Source organism: Benincasa hispida, chromosome 6 (assembly GCF_009727055.1).
Source record: "Benincasa hispida cultivar B227 chromosome 6, ASM972705v1, whole genome shotgun sequence".
In the NCBI taxonomy this organism is placed as follows: Eukaryota; Viridiplantae; Streptophyta; class Magnoliopsida; order Cucurbitales; family Cucurbitaceae; genus Benincasa; species Benincasa hispida.
In genome coordinates this window covers 53,052,789-53,070,129 of record NC_052354.1, presented here as the reverse complement: position 1 = coordinate 53,070,129, position 17,341 = coordinate 53,052,789, and the positions used below count along the sequence as shown (strand labels likewise).

At 28.5% G+C, this 17,341-nt stretch overlaps 1 protein-coding gene across 3 annotated transcripts; it reads left to right on the top strand.

Annotated features, from left to right (window-relative positions):
- Nucleotides 1-5,530: 5,530 nt before the first annotated feature.
- Nucleotides 5,531-11,663, top strand: LOC120079558 (UDP-N-acetylglucosamine transporter UGNT1-like). Of its 3 annotated transcripts, none has more exons than XM_039033785.1 (10): nt 5,531-5,891; nt 7,721-7,797; nt 8,139-8,306; nt 8,602-8,735; nt 9,884-10,014; nt 10,232-10,276; nt 10,388-10,485; nt 10,828-10,935; nt 11,210-11,266; nt 11,341-11,663. In XM_039033785.1, the coding sequence occupies exons 1-10, from the start codon at nt 5,738-5,740 to the stop codon at nt 11,413-11,415; spliced, it is 1,047 nt and encodes a 348-aa protein (XP_038889713.1). In that variant the 5' UTR covers nt 5,531-5,737; the 3' UTR covers nt 11,416-11,663. The 3 variants fall into 3 exon arrangements, with proteins under 3 accessions (XP_038889713.1, XP_038889710.1, XP_038889711.1); XM_039033783.1 differs by lacking the exon at nt 5,531-5,891 and adding an exon at nt 7,150-7,208; XM_039033782.1 differs by lacking the exon at nt 10,232-10,276.
- The last annotated feature ends 5,678 nt before the right edge of the window (nt 11,664-17,341 follow it).

Sequence of the window (17,341 nt, the reverse complement as noted above, 5' to 3'; positions counted from 1 at the left end):
TGACTATTCCACAAAGCGGACCACATCCATAGCTTTACCAGGATAAGGTTTCCCTCCTATATCTATATACCACAGACCATTTTGATTTTACTCAAGACATGATCCACTTGTATGTCACCATATACATGCTTAAGTTACATAAAGATAACCAGGGATTTTAGGTTTATTGGTTTGTGGTAAAGCAAATAAAACATTCAACTGAGCAAAATCAAGAAGTGAAGTAAAATATCATATATTATACATCACAAGTGTTCGTACAAATTGTTAACAAACTATAAAATGAGAGACTTTAGGGCATCAACTCCAACAATTAGTTTGTACAATCTTAGAACCAACAAAATTAACCTTAAATTTATTGCTTGACATGAAGGCAATTCCAGTAGTAAGGTTACTTACCTTAAAATTAAATCCAAATGAACTCAAATAAGTTTATCTTCTCTTTGCCAAGCAAGACATTGAAACAAGACCTAAAACCCAAATTTTAAATTAAATCTTTTGGGGTCTAATTCTAATTAACCAAATTAATCTAAGATTTAATCTCAAAATAACTCACCCAAAGTGTGGTTTGATCTGAAACCTTTTCCAGTCTTCAATTAGGGTACCCAAACTTGAAAGTGCTCCTAAATCACCATAAAATAAAAACCTAAGCCAAACTTTAATGGGTATTTAAGATTAAATAAAAATTCACACAAAAGACAAGCAACATCTCACCCAAAAGTACCATAATCACCAAAATTGTTTGTTGTAGTTACTGGATTACGGATCTAAGACCTCCAAAATCTCCAATTTGACCTTGCAATGCCAAGAGGAAAACGAAATTAAATCCAATTCATAGTAAGTGTTCAAAATTAAAGGAAAAAAATTTAACCAAACTAGCTAAATCTTACCCAAAGAACCCAAGCTTACCCAGATTTCAAAACTTTGATAAGAACCAAGTCAATGACGGGCAACTCGACGATACGGCAGTGATTTTCGACGTCAGGCAGCTTCAGGCGGTCAACGACAAAAGGTGCAGAGTCAGTGGAGGGTTCAACGAGCACTAGATCTGCGATTGATCGAATACTTACCTGTGTCTATTATTTAGGCAGAATACCGTCACCCATTGTTACTAAGAAACTGAAAGAAACCTCAGAAACGGAGGAAACGGAGGAAAGGGGGGAAAGCGAGGAAGAAACAGATGTAGAAATAGAAACCACTTCCGAAACGAAGGGGACTAAACAGGAACAAGAGGGATCCACCGAAGAAGATACTTCTCCTTCCCTTTTTTCGGAAGAAAAGGAGGATCCAGACAAAATTGATGAAACGAAAGAGATCCGAGTGAATGGAAAGGAAACAACACAGGATGAATTCCACTTTAAAAGGACACGCTAAACGATGACGACGACGACTCCTCCAATGGCTAGTAACGGAGATGAATGGCGGTGAAGACTCCACCTGTTAAAGCTCGACTGTAGAACCTGTGAAGGTGAGAACAACGGAAGAAAACACTACGTAGGGTTGGTAAAAATTCTCACAGGGTCGAGTCCCACCCCGACCCAATTTTTTTAAATGATTTTTAATAATAATAACAATAGTATATATATGTATATAATATAATATATAATAGTAACTTAGCTACTGTTTTATTCTTTTAATCATTTTTTTATATCTTTAAATTTATTTCATAATATAATTATCTTAAACTTTTTATTAAATCTAAAATGATTTTTAATTATTAGTTTAAGTAAATACAATAATAATACATAATACTACTACTTTGTTATATTAAATATTTAAAAATTTGATATAAATACCAAAATTTAATTGACTTTAAATAAATAATTAATTAAAAATAAAAAATATAAACAGGGATTTTTTCCACAGGGACCCGATCCTCGGACGGGGATTTTTCGACCTTGACCCCGACTCCCCAAAATGGGGAATGGTACGGGGACGGGGATGGGGAGTGTATCTCTGGCCCCACCCCACCCCATTGCCAACCCTAACGCTGCGTGAGGGCTTTTTTTTTCTGCTAACTTAATTCCAAACTTTTATATATAAACTTCTTTCCTTCTCCTTTTCCAAATTCCAAAAAATTCCAAATCCTCTTAAGAAAATAGATTTAAATCAATTATTCCTAAATCTCCCAATTTTAATTGAAATTTTCAAATTAAATCAAAATTGAAATAAATTCTAAATTCTCCTTACATTAAAACTTAAATTCCAAAATTCTTCCTGGAGCAAAATTTAAAAATTGAATTATCTTTTAATAATTCAATTCAACCTTTAAAATTCAAAATAAAATTCTCAAATATTACAACATAATTGAATTTAAATTACATAAAATGGTTTGGGACGTCATATTAATCAATTTATACTTATTAAATTATTTATAGAGATTAAATTAAATCACTTAATTAATTTGTAATGTAAAAATAATCCTTTATTTCTATTTTAAGTGATTAAATATCTAATTAATACAACCACTAAATTTATTTTATGACTATATTGATTATTATATTATATTTAAATAAGTAGTTATCTAATTTTGGTTCAAATATATACCATTGGTAAAATAAATACAAATATTTAACTTCTAAATATTGATTATTACGCACATTCAAACATATATGCTAATTATCTAGACATTTAAATTTCATATATTTAATAGCCCTTAATCTTTTATAGGAGTAAAAATTTAATTCCTCAACCGTAGTTTGTAACAGTTTAGTATTTGAACTTTAAATTGTAATAATTTAGTTATTGAACTTTAGTATTTAACAATTTTAATCTTTACGATTTAGTCAATATTGTCAAAATTAGCATTAAAATTTAATGAGATTTATTGCATATGTAGATCAATAAATAAATTAGGGATTCTTTTACATGATACGAAGTCTACATCGTTAAATTATAGAAATTCACATTTAATTTTGATGAAATTTTATTGGTAGGGGTTAAATTGTTATAAATTTGAAATTACAAAGAATAAATTAGAAACATACTAAAGTTTATTGACTAAATTATTACAAAATTAAAAGTGAAGGACTAAATTGTTACAAATCAAATTTGATGGATTAAATTGTTACACCCATGAAAGTTTAGACCATGTTCGTAACCTTCGATTTTTTATTTTTGAAAATTAAGCCTACAAATCCTACTTCTATGCATTGGTTTCTAAGGGTGTGTTTGGAATACTTTTTAAAGTGTTTAATTTAAAAAATAAATAATTTATGTTTAGCAACCACTCAAAATGAATTTTGAAAGCCATTAGTGTTTTTATTTTAAACCATTCTTTTTTAATAAAAAGTGTTTGAAAATGAACTTTTCATTTTTTTCTAAGTCAATCCAAATGGGCATAAGTATTGTTTGCTACATTTTAGGATTTTTTTTTTTTAAATCAAGTCATATTTTGGAAACTAAAAAAACATTAGTTTTCAAAAACTTGTTTTTTATTTTGAAAATTGGTTAAGATTTCAAATGTTTACGTAAGAATATAAACATCATAAAAATGAACTTGCCTACGACCTTCTTTTTTCTAATATCTTTGCAAAAACAATAAATGAACATCACGAGTAAGATATTGAGAGAAAACAAAAAAGTCAAATGGTTAACAAATAAGTTCGTAAAGAATAAATTATTTATTAATTTATTTGAAACAATATCTTTGATCCAAACTAGTCGTTAAATTTATGATAAAATTTCATTTTTTTTTTCTAAGTTTTCAAATTTTTGCTTAATTTTGAAAATACAATTAAAAATAGATATAAAATAAAAGAAATCCACGAGTAGAGTAAAAGCATAGTAGTACTAATAGAGTTAAACTATAAATTTAGTCCTTGTCGTATGGAGATAGTTAAAATTTAGTCCCTATAATTTATAATTTGAATTTAGTCTATATGGTTTGATCAAATCCTCATAAATAATCAATATGAATATAGTAGGGACTATTTATGAAGATTTTATCAAACCATATGATTTATTTATAAGGTTTTATCAAGACAAACTTCTAACCTTCAAATCATAGGGACTAAATTTTAATTTTGACAAAATTTATAACTGGTTAAAAAACACCTCGTCCCTAAACTTTCATAAAAGTAATAATTTAGTCATTCAACTATGGTTTGTAACAATTTACTCTATGTATTTTCGTTTTCTTTTTACGTTAGGACTAAATTGTTGCAAATTTAAAAGTACAGGGACTAAATACAAAATTCTAACTTTCAAATAATAGGGACTAAATTTTAATTTGAAAAAAAAATATAATTGGTTAAAAAATAATTTTTGTCCTAAATTTTCATGAAAGTAATAATTTAGCCATCAAGCTGTGATTTACGACGATTTTTTTCCATGTACTTTCAATTTTGTAACAATTTAGTCACTATATTTTTAAATTCGCAATAATTTAGTCCTAAAGTAAAAAACAAAAAACAAAAAAACAAAATGTTAATTTTTAGTAATTTATGATGTAGACTTTGTATTGTATTAAAATATTGAGTCTTTAATTAGTTTATCGGTTTAGTTAGCTAGGCGAGAAATCTCATTAAACCTTAGCATTAATTTTTACAATAGGGACTAAATTGTAAGACTAAACTGTTATACTCTAAAACTTATGGACTAAATTGTTACAAAATTAAAAGTACAATGACTAAATCGTTACTAATTAGTGTTGAAGGACTAAATTGTTAATTCTACAAAAGTTTAAGGCTTGTTTGGTAGAGAATTTGAAAACAAGAGATTAGATGAAAACGGTGTTGTATTTAATGTTTTCAAATATGTGTTTGGTAGAAGAATTTAGAAATTGAATTATAATTTAAATAATTGCAAACAAGTTGTAGATACCCACTAAATATTAATTGACAATAAACTATTATTAATTTACTTATGAACATGGTTTTATGTTTAAAAAAATCATATTATATAATTTATAGGATAAATTAAAATTTTGTTTGCCTCAACGGTTTGGAAGAAGTTAAAATTTAGATCTTATAGTTCATAATTAGAATTTCACCTATGATTTGATAAAAACCTCATAAATAGTCTCTAAGAGGATTAACAAACTAAGGGATTATATAAGAAGTTATTATCAAATCGTAGGAATTAAATTCTAAAATGAAAACCATATGGATTAACTTTTAATTTTATCAAAACCATAATGACCAAATTTGGAATGTAACTTAATTTATAATATACTACATAATATTTATTTAAATTTTTAGAAGATTAAATTGAGTTTATAACATGATATACTATATTTCTAAATATTGTTATTTTTATTTAATATCATTCGGCATTTTAAATTTTAAAATTTAAATTTGGGATAAAATGAAAAAATAAAAAAAATTATTTCCAAAATTTATATTATTGGAATCACATAATCCCAAAACAGTTTTGAGAAATAGAATTTGTATTATCTCTTAAACCCATATTCATTGAATGAAAATATAAAATCGAATCTGAATTACGAACCAAACAGTAAAAGTGTTTATTTTAGCGTTTAAAATGGGACGGATTAATAAAGTTAATATTTAAAAAGAAATAATAAAAAGACCCCAAAACCAACGGACGGGCGGGTGAGGAAAAGAAAGAAAACAGAGGGAAACCCAATGAAGGAAGATCAGAGCAAAATTGGAAGGAAAATAAATTCAAATGCATGCATTTTTTGACTCCACAGTCCACGCTCTTTTTCTCTCTCCCTTTAGTTAAACACTTTAAAGACGCCATTTCAGAGCTTCAAGGGCTTGAATAAGAAGAAGCTATGGCGTCTGAGAGAAGTACTGAAACCACGAAGACTCTGTTGCCAGTGCTTCAGAAGCAAGGAGAAGAAGACGATGATCATGGCCGCAGCAAAGCTGGATCCGCCATGTCTAAAACAGGAGCTTATGCCGCCATTTCTTATATGGCTTCTGCTGGTTCGTCTTTCATTCCCCCCTCTTCTATCCATCAACATTTTTTTTTAACGAATCACATGATGGGACTTTTTTTTGGTAAAGTAAACTTTCGTTGAAATATTGATATAATTAAATTTACCGTAATTTGTTCTTTTCGAGGGTGTTTTGTGAATTTATCATTTTTGGACTCTGATACCATATTAGATAAATATGGGTTATATTCTAAAATTAATCGGCAATGAGAGAAATGAGTCATATATCCTATAAATATTGTGAGACCACTCCATCTTTTCTAATGAGATTATTGATTTTCACGAGTGAACAAGAACATTAAAGTATTGATATAATTGAATTTATTGTGATCTATCAACTTAAATTTTTGAGTTGATTGTGACGTTTTGACATGGTATCAAATGAGGAGAATCTGTGTTTGGATTTTTATTCGTTGGGTCTTTTCCAAATCCTCAAGTCCACATGAGAGCTAGAGTGTTAAAGTATTGGTATAATTAAATTTAACATTAGCTTAAATTTTAGGTTAATTTATAAAAAATACCCTTGAACTTTGCCCTATTTTTTTTCAAAAATACTCATTTACTCTCCAAAGTTAGCAATATTACCTAAACTTTTATAAACATTTTAGAAATACTCTTGAAGTATAATTTCTTTAGAATTTGGAAGAAAATTGAGATATGAAATAGGGTGGTAGATGATATAGAACAAAAATTTGAATCATTGCATCGTTTTAGATTATAAAGTTACACAATTCTAAGTCTTGATTTCTTTTAGTTTATACTCTAATGGTAGTTTAGAAAGAATTATGAAAATCGAAGGGCAATATTATAATATGGGTATTTTTAAAACAATGGGAAAGTTGAAGGGTATTTCTAATAATTTAGAGTCCGTGGGAGAGAAAAACACCCAATTATTGGAGATTATCTTCATTTAGTTTTGACGAGACTTTTTGAGTGGTAAAAGACTTTTGAAAGTGGCTATAAAGGTCTAGAGGATAAAGTAGTGTATAAAGTACTTGTAGACTCACTGTATGAATGAATAATGTGATGGGACGATAGAGAGAGAGCGAGGCAAGAAATGGTGGGCCTTGTGAAGATGAAAGCAATTTTTAGTGGAATACCAATGTGATAAAAAAAATATGATGTTAGTGAAAATGACAAGCTTCAATAGTGGTGGAGGCTGCCTACCACACTTACAAAAAAAGGTTTAAAGTTTACTCCAACTTAATCGTTGCAATGTGACGGACAGTTTTGTATAGTAATCTAGTGGTTGTAGGGATGTTCATGGTCCGATTTTGGATATGTATCACTGAATCAAACTTCAAATGTTCGTTTTTTGGTTTTATATATATAAACAATTTGGTTTAGTTCAGTTGGGTTGAATTCGATTGGTTTTATAATTGATATAATATAAATACACTTCGATTCAATTTTGGATTCGGTTTTCAAATCCAAAATGAAGCGAACTAAAAACATCGTTATTTATTTATTTATATAATTTAATAATTTAAAACCGAATCAAATCAACGCTTGAGTAAAAGCCGATTTCTTGATTCAGTTTGGTCGGTTTTAGTGTTCACCCTTTAGTTGTTAGTAGGGACATGCTAAGCCATATAACGGTAATTAATAACGAAGCGGTCTCATTGAATAATTTTATATATAATAGGTCATTGAACTATTTGATAGTTTTAGTATAAGTACTATGTCACTTAAGCTAGGCTCATTTTGGCATTTATGTTGAGTAATTATTCTTTATTTGAATTTAGTTTTCAGTTTTTATTATAGATAAGCTTGTTTGCATTTAATTACTATGGTATTGTGTTGTCATCTATCATGCAGTTCTGTTGCTAATGTTCAACAAAGCAGCTCTTTCTTCTTACAAATTTCCATGTGCCAATGTCATCACTCTTTTCCAGGTAAAATACGTTCTGAATTGTTATGATGAAATACAATATATTCCCTTCTTAATTTTGATATGCTATAGTTTTGGCGTAATTATCGATCATTTTCTTTTAACAATATGTGAAGTGAGAGATCGAATCTCAAACCTTCGGGTTAATAATACAAGTCCATGTCAGTTAAACTATGCTCATGCTAACTTATAACTTATATGCTCATGCTAATAGAAGTTCACAAACTCAAAAGATTTCCATTCCTAATCCCGAACCCTAGGGTTCGTTTTCATTATTTTCTATTAATCTTCTCATACATTTAGTTAATTTTTGCACACAATTAATTTTATTTTGATCATCTTCAGATTATATGTTCATCCACACTTCTCTATGCACTACGGCATTGGAAGATCATCTCTTTCACAGTGGGTGAATCTCAAAGCATCAGTTCTTCTGGAAAGTCAATAATCCTCATACCTTATAAAACTTTGGTCCAAACACTTCCCCTAGCCCTATCATATTTACTTTACATGGTAATGCATCGTATGGTTACGATGATAATATTTTCTATTTTTATCGTATTTTAAGATCATTCTAAAATAGTTAAAATCACTTTTGTCAGTTTCAGATTACTCAAAAAATACTTTTAATAATCCTAAACCAATTTTAACTGTATGAAAAATGCTAAAAAAAAATGTAAAATTAAACAATGGATTGTTTTGAGGGTTTCGGAGTGATTTAAACCTGAGAAACGTGATTTTAACCATTTCAAGATCACTTTCAAATATATACTAGACTAACGGCATTAACTTTTCTTGATAAATTAAGCTTGTGACTATGGAATCGGTTCGTGGGATCAATGTTCCAATGTATACAACATTGAGAAGAACTACTGTAGCATTTACAATGATTGCTGAGTATTTGTTGGCAGGCCAGACTCATTCACCTTTTGTTGTTGGCAGGTAAATTTCTCTTTTTGTTCTGTGATTTGGTGAATATCAACATCTCTTTTACCATAAGGATTTATCCTATTAATTGTTCTCGATTGACTCTTTTAGACTCTGTCTGATAACGATTTCATTTTTAGTTTTCTGTGTTTTTTAAAATTGAAATTTTTATGAGCTTGTTTCCTTCTAGTTTCTCTATTATGCAACTCGAAGTCGCGTAGTCAAATTCTAAAAATAAAAACAAAAGTGTTTGCACTTGTTTTCAAAACTTGGTTCGGTTCTTTTAAAAAAATATGAGTACAAAGTGGATAACAAAACAATAAAATGTGTGGTTACGTTTGGTTTTTGTGTGTTCATATGTGAATTACAAGTTTTTCCTTTCCTCATTGACATGCTTTACGTTCTTTTCTTTTTAGGAAAATGTCTTAAATTATTTGGTTAAATTACAAATTTAGTCCATGAAATGTCTTGTTTTATATCTATTTAGTTCCTTAGAATCCCGACTTTTCAAGTTGGTTGTATCTATTTGGTTCTTAAATTTTAAAAACTCAATATAGGTCCTTATACTTTCAAGTTTGTGTCCATAGGTAATTGAAATTTCAATTTTGTGTCAAATAAGTCTTTTTTTTTATATATATATAAAAAAGTTATGAATCTACTAGACACTAAATGAACATCTTAAAGTCCTATTAGACATAAAATTCAATTCAATTTTTATCCATATATTAGTTAATTTTTAAATTTTGGAATATGTCAAAGACCTATATATTTAGATAGAAAATATTGATAACGTTCATAGGCCCATTAGATATTTTTTAAAGTTTAACGACCCATTAGAGATACAAAATTGAATGTTTATGAATCTATTAAACATTTTAAAAATTTAGGGACTAAACAATAATTTAACATTTTTCTAAGAGAAAAAAAAAATCAGAGTCTAACCATTGTTTATATCAATCTACAAATATTTATTGTTGGAGTCTTTGGGTATGTTCTCTATTTTTGCTATTTTTTATACTCCACAAGTGAAAATTATTGATTTAATTTATTTCTTTCTTTCAAATATTGTAGATGCTTTAGTAACAGTATTGAATAAAATATGAACTCGAGCTTTTTAAATTATTCATAAGTATTAAATATGCAATGCTAATTTGTTTCATCAGTGTGGGGATGATTATACTTGGTGCAGTTGTAGCTGGAGCCAGAGATTTGTCCTTTGACATCTACTCCTATGCTGTGGTCTTCATTGCAAATTTATGTACCGCTATATATCTCGCTTCTATTGCTCGTATCGGTAATAATTATTTTTCTTTTTTTTTTTTGTCGATCCAACACGTGGGAGTGGAGATTTGAACATCTGAACTTTTAGTTGACGATGTAATTAGGTCTGTTTAGAATGACTTTATAGTAGTTAGAAAGTCATTTCTAGACAAATCCAACCCTAATGGATTTATTGATTGAATTTTGTTTAGATTGATTGATCGATAATTTCTTTAGAGTATATTTTTCAGGGAAATCTAGTGGTTTGAATACCTTTGGCCTCATGTGGTGCAATGGTTAGAAGATTTCTATTTATTTAACTTTAAATATGTCTCTCCACACTATGAAAAGCTTTTGATACATCTTATTTGAATTGATAATAAAGATTGTTTTTCTTATATTTGTAGGGTTAATATGTGGACCTTTCTTGCTATTTTGGATCATACTGCGAGGCGACATCGACACGACATTAAATTTTCCTGACCTGTTTTCCTTTGGCTTCCAGGTATCTTTTCACATTGTGCTGCTCAAAGCTAAAGAGATTATAGAAACTTTAACTGCTTAGAATGAAAAAAATGGATAAAACACGAGATGCAATGGGCTCATAGACCAAGCTTAACTCGGGCTCAATCCAAGTTTGGTTCATTGTTATTGATTGGTCGTTTGTTGAGCTAGGTGTGAAATCAAGAGAGCTGCGGGCTAGTTCAAGCCTGATCTAAGCTCGACCCAAACTTTAATTCAATGAGCTAAGCCAATATAATTGCTTGCTTGTAATTTTGATGAGTGATTCAATTCTCATGCTAGTTTTAGTTCTTGATTTCTTACCTAAATTTATCCATGGTTGCAGTGTGTGATGATTCTCTCCTGTATAATGGCTTTCTTGATCAACTACTTTGTGTTTTTAAATACAACTCTCAATTCAGCTTTGACACAAACAGTATGTGGTAATTTGAAGGTGAGGGCCAATGCTTTTTAGTTCCTACATCTCCAACATGAATAATCTTTTAAACAAGTTCCGCGTCTTTCACACAATGGTTTCTTTATATTTGAGCCGATTTGGAATGGAAATGATATTACAAGGGTTTGAACATAGAATCTCTAGCTCTAATACTATGTTAAATCATTGATTGACCCAAAAGCTTGAGCTCATAGGTTATAGTAAATCCAATTATATCAACACTTTACCAATGCGTTTGTACTCGTTTTGACATTTGAATGCTTTAAAATAGGACGTTTTCAGCATTGCGATAGGCTGGTTTCTGTTCGGAGGACTTCCCTATGATTTCGTAAGCCAATCTCGTTACCTTGATGCATTTTTTGTTTTTGTTGTTAACTTGTCATGATTTTTGTTCTTTTCTAGCTTAATGTTGTTGGGCAGTCACTTGGATTTCTGGGATCTTGCTTATATGCCTATTGCAAGCTCCATGGGAAATAAGATATCAAGATGGAGCTGCCTTCTATGTCTTGGAGTCATTTCTTATACACAAAAGAATTAAACAAGTTAATTTTGTGCTGACTTATACTCGCTTGTCAGCTGCCAAATTTTGATGCAATCCAAATTGTTGTGAAAGGGAAGAAAAATAAAAGGAAAAAGTTGTAGAATCACTTACTTTTGGGCATTGTTATGTAGAGAATATGAAGTTTCGTTCTCTCATCTATATAATTTAAGTGAATCTCTCTCTATCTTTCGTGCTCACATACGAGTTCATACGAAAAGTTATTGAATGTGAATGTGTTGGCTCATAATAACCATTAAATGCATTTTCTAATGTTTTATACATCTTCTAATAACTACTAAATACAAATTTGAGGTACTTTAATAATTTCTCTTGTAAGTTCGAGAGAGCAAAATTGTCAACTATATTGTTGACAATCCCTCTCGAATAATTTCTCCACTCATACATGGGAACACGCATGTGTTTCACATTACTCATCCCCAAAAATTTAAAAAAAAAGGGTTAGGATCCATACTCTCACATTCTACATTGGTGCTTCCTGCCAAATAATTAATGAAGAAATTAGCACAAAAAGAAATGACAAAAACCTAAAAAAGCACATTTTTGCCAAGAAACTACGAAAGCTTCTAGATAGTTATTGTTGTTTTTATTTTAATGCATGTGCACATATTTATATAAACTAGCATAATGATTATACTATCAATTTTGAAGTCAAAAGTTCGACTTTTTCCGACCCACATCTCAAACATGTCTTTAATAATTTATAATTAGTCAAAAGAACTTTTAATTTTTTTTACACTTTTAACATTTTTGTAAAAGCTTCTAGATAGTTATTGTTGCATTTTATTGTAACACGCGTACACACGTGTAATATATATATATATATATATATATCAACTAGTATAGTACTTATACTATCAACTTTGAAGTCAAAAGTTCGACCTTTTTCAATCCACACACATATAGTAATTTTTTTATACTTTATATTAGGATTATAATTTTGGCAATTAATACAAATTTGTGATTCTATATATAATAGAAGCTTACATTTGATTATATATGCATATTTATTTTTGCATAAAATGAATCGAAAATAAGATGAAAATGAATGTAGAATTTGGTAAAATATTATAATATGAGTAAGAAATGGGAAGAAGAAAGCATGTTTTCTTACCTTTTTATTTGTTTGGAAAAGGGCTAATAAAAAAGTCTTATTATTAAGTCATGGGTGGAACATGCATGGGTTCTCTTTCTCCCTACCCCTTTAATAAGTAAGTCTTCAACTATCATCATCATTATGTATTAACTATTGACTTATTAGGTTCCTCACCTAGTAAACATAGGCCCTACTATTGTTTAATCTCTATTATTGGACCAATAAAAATAATTTATATGAATAAATATAAGATATTTCTTTTTTCTCGTTGGTAATCAAGTTACTACATTTTTTTCACTTCTTCAATTTAATTGAATCGAAAAAAAAATATTGAAGAAAAATTTATCAAAATCACAAATCTATGATAATGTAGGATTTAATTTTCAAAGTTAGTGTATAAAAACAAGTGTTAGGGAATGATAGAATGGAGTAGATTTTGTTAGATTATATGCTCATTAAATTTATGTTAATTTTCACCTATTCTATTTTAATAAGCATATAGTCTCACAAAAATCTAGCCCATTTCTCTTTATAGTCTACTCTATTTTGGTATTTAGATTATTACTTGGTTATGTATTTTTAAAGTTTTTTTATATAATTGAAATCATACTCGTCTTTTGCATTCCTTAAAATTAACAAAAAAAAGTGTGAGGAAATGTGTTTGGGTTTACGACATGACGGAGATATTATCTATTTCGAATCGTGAAAAAGAATATTTTTAAACTTTTTATGAAAAGGGTGTTTTGTATTTCTCTAGATCATGTTGTTTGTTGAATGAGGAGAAAGGGAACATTGACTATAAAGGGAAGAGAAGTGAAGATAAAAAAGAAAAAAGGTAAGTAGAATTATTATAGGCAAAAACCCTATAGGACAGTGTTCCCTTAGTGCATGGCCAAAGACTGGCCTCCTCTTTAATTGCTTGGGGCTTCATCTTTATGCCCTTTTCTTTCATTTGCTTCCCAAGTTGTTGCTAGTTTTTCTCCTCCTTTTCCTTTTCTTTATACCATGGAGCTATATATCTTCTTTATGGGAAATTTTAATTTTCCATTTTTCTTATAGGACTAATATTATTATGGGTAATTTTGGACCTAATAGACTAGGTCGAAGACCAAAGAAAGATTAGAAAAATATGTCTAAGATAAAATAGACTTGTCTCAAATAATTACAAAATCAATTATTCATTCAGCTAGTTAAGATTTAGTCCGGATTAGGAAAAACTCATATAATCCTAAGAGGACTAAGATGAACGTTAGGTTAATTCTCCTATAAAACATCATTATAGTTCCATGTGAGGTAATTAACTTGAATCCTACTCTCAAATTCCCTAAACTTACATTTTTTTACTCTTTTATTTAAATATTAGAATGTATGTAGTCACACCGAGTATGTAGATTTTCTCTTTTGCAGACTATGTTATTTTTCCTTCAAACAAATTCACTACAGCGTCACGTAAAGGTCAGATGCATTTTCCTATTCGAATAAATGACATATATATTGCCGTTAATTTGAGTTCATAGAATTGTAGGGTTTTAGAAAAATATTTAACGGGGGAGTTGTTCCACATTAAGAAAGTTCAAGAAAGTGATGGGCTTTCTAACAATGTAAAAGGAGTCTAAGCCTTTAGTTTCAAGTCGTCCTGGTTAGAAATACTTCAAGTTTAGATGTGCTAAACTTTGTTAAATTTCTATTTTGAATTCTCTTGTTGAGAGTGAAAAAAATGGTGTGAATTGTACAATAGTTTTGAGAGATTCTTCTTGTAATTGAAATTGGTTAGAAAATTTTGTAATTGTAATAAAATTTTTCTTAATTATTTTCCAATATATGAGAGACTTTTCCTAACAAAAATAATATAAATCAAAAGTTACATCATTTTATTCAATTTGATTAAGGATCGTTTTAGTAGTTAATTTGTATTTTTAATTTGTTTGTTTTGTCGTCTACTTGATTACGATAAAGGCCACTTTGATGACCATTTCGTTTTTTGTTTTTTATTTTTGAAAATTAAGCATATTTCATCTCCATTTCTTATAATGATTTGTATTTTTCCTAAGTACAATGATTGAATTATTAGTGAAATTAAAAAAACAAAAATAAGTTTGAAAATAGTATCTGGAGACTTAATTAAAAAAAAAAACAAAAAACATTAATTGTATCCCTCATTATGAGAAGGAATGGAGGATTTGAATTTTGGGTGATTTTAAAAAGAAAAAGATATGATGGTGATTTGTTCGAGAGAATATAATTGAAGAGCATGCGTGAATAAAAGACCTTTATGTAGTTAGTTTATTTGCCAAAAAAATTCAAAGTTAGCTATATATAATTATTTCACACCTAAATTATTGTATATAATATAATGTATGTCATTTTGATTAGCACTATTTCTAAAGTTCAATTTCTATGACCCCATTTCATTTATATCTGTCGGCAAAATTAAAGAGAAGAAAATGTTCCAAAGAGATAAGCTCTTCAAATCATTATTCTTTTTTATACCAAAAAATAGAGTACCTTTTTAATGTAACAAGTTCGTGGCCAAAAAAACTATAGATTGGCGATTTTCATCCAAATTTCCAGGTTGATTTGCATTATATCGTAAAAATATATGTGAAACACAAAAATATAAATAACAAAATGTCATTAATGTAAATAATGGACCAACTTATTTATAAATATAGTAAAATATTGTTAGTTAGTGATAGATCATTTATACATGTCTATTGCGGTCCATCATGATAAACCGTGACATTTTGCAATATTTGAAAATATTTTAACGGTTTTATCATTTAATATAATTATCCTAAATATAATATAAATAATAATCATGTTAGCTTGTTCAAAAAGTGTAAAATATTATTTTTTATTTTTATTTTTTTTCAGAAATATCCATTGACATTTTCGTAAAATTGAGACTTCGATATTTTTGTCGATATAACATTTTAAACAGAATTAAAAACACGATGAATGATGAAACTTTGAGCTTTTATTATTTTTAACTAAAAGGGAAAAAGAAATCTTTATGCAAGCAAATTTGACTAGTTTTATCAATTTGTATCTTATTTCATTCTATTGAACCTCAAACTTTGTTGCAATCTTTTTTTCATTATAATTGTTTCCTAATAAATTCACTTGTTAGATTTAACAAAAAAAAAAAAAAGGTAAAATAAAAATTATCAAATTAAATTTCAACAAAAATCTTTTCGTTTTATATTTAAAACTTCATTAATTATTTCATACTAAACATATGTACTATATTCCTTAAAAGTTACATGAGAGTATTTTCATTGATAATTTTCAAGAAATGGTAACATTTATTTAAATCTAAAGTAAAAGTTGTAACCACACTAAACTTGAAAGTTTAGAATACAAATCGAATATATTTGTTAATTCAAAAATAAAATTGATTTTTTTTGACTTATTCATTATTTTATAGTTTAATCATCTTGACAAAGTATATAATTAGTTTCACTTTTTTTTTTTATCAAACATTAGCCTAACGTGGCATGTTTAAGTATATTAGTTTTGATTGAATTTGGTATATAGCATGACACCTTCACATTTTTTTTTTTTTTATTATTATTTTGATTTTTTACCTCCACATTTTATTAATGCCATCAACAACATAAATTGAATATAAGTATGCTTCAAAATTATATATAATATATAGATGAAGTTTAGTATATATTCCAAAATCAAATATACACCATGTTTAAAGTTGATGATTAAATTTATAATTTAGCCAAACAAAATTTAAATAATAATTTTTCAATGAGAAAAATACCAAAATCTTCCGTATTGTCATCAACACTATTACAATTTTGACTTTATTAACTAACGAAAAAATTCACCACAAAGAGTCATAAAATCCTCGACACAAGACTTTTCCGACGATTTTTTTGTGTAAAATTCCAATAGCAAAATACCATACGTCGAGATAAATATATATGTCAATGCCAAACATCGACGTATGATTCCTACGTTGATGGTGGGAGATTCGAATATGAATATAAAGATCAAGATTGAAATATTTTAAAATATATATGACAAAACGAAAACAAATATATTTTTTAGTACCATATGGATGGAAGATTCAAACCACTTTTTTCGAAATAAAAAGGGAAAATTGCATAAATTTTATTTTAAAGTAATTAAAAAAAGAAGAGTGGAGTGGGAGAGAGAGATTGGTTTAGAGAAGGCCAGGCAAAGGGGTCCCAAAGCCTGCAAGCTTTGAGAACAAAAAGCTTGACATTAAAAGAAATTCTACCTTTGTTTTTTGAAACATGCATGGATGATCCTCATTTCCACTTTCCTTTGAGTACATAATATATATATAAATGGAGAATTTTAGTCCATGAAAAACATTCAAATGAAAGTTAAAGATTTTCATAGATAAATCAGAAGCGATATTGGAGCAGTTCAATCTGAAGGCCGAGTTTTGTTTCCTTCTCTAAAATTCCGTCTCTCTGATTGAGCCGCGCCAATATCACTTAATTCTGAATCTTTGTTTTCTAGATTTTTCTTTCCTCCCTTTTTTCATTTTTCGTCTCAATTTCTCGAGAAATTCTTTCTACATACATTGTTTCTCTATTTGTTATGTTAAATGTATGGGCACTTGTATGCAAGTTTGCGAAAAATTATTCAAAAGCGAGGTTATGGAAATGTGACTTATCTCTTAATTAATATCTATGGGATATGAATTCGAAATTCTCTACATCCTAGATATATATCAAAGATATTTTTCTTGCATGTTCTTC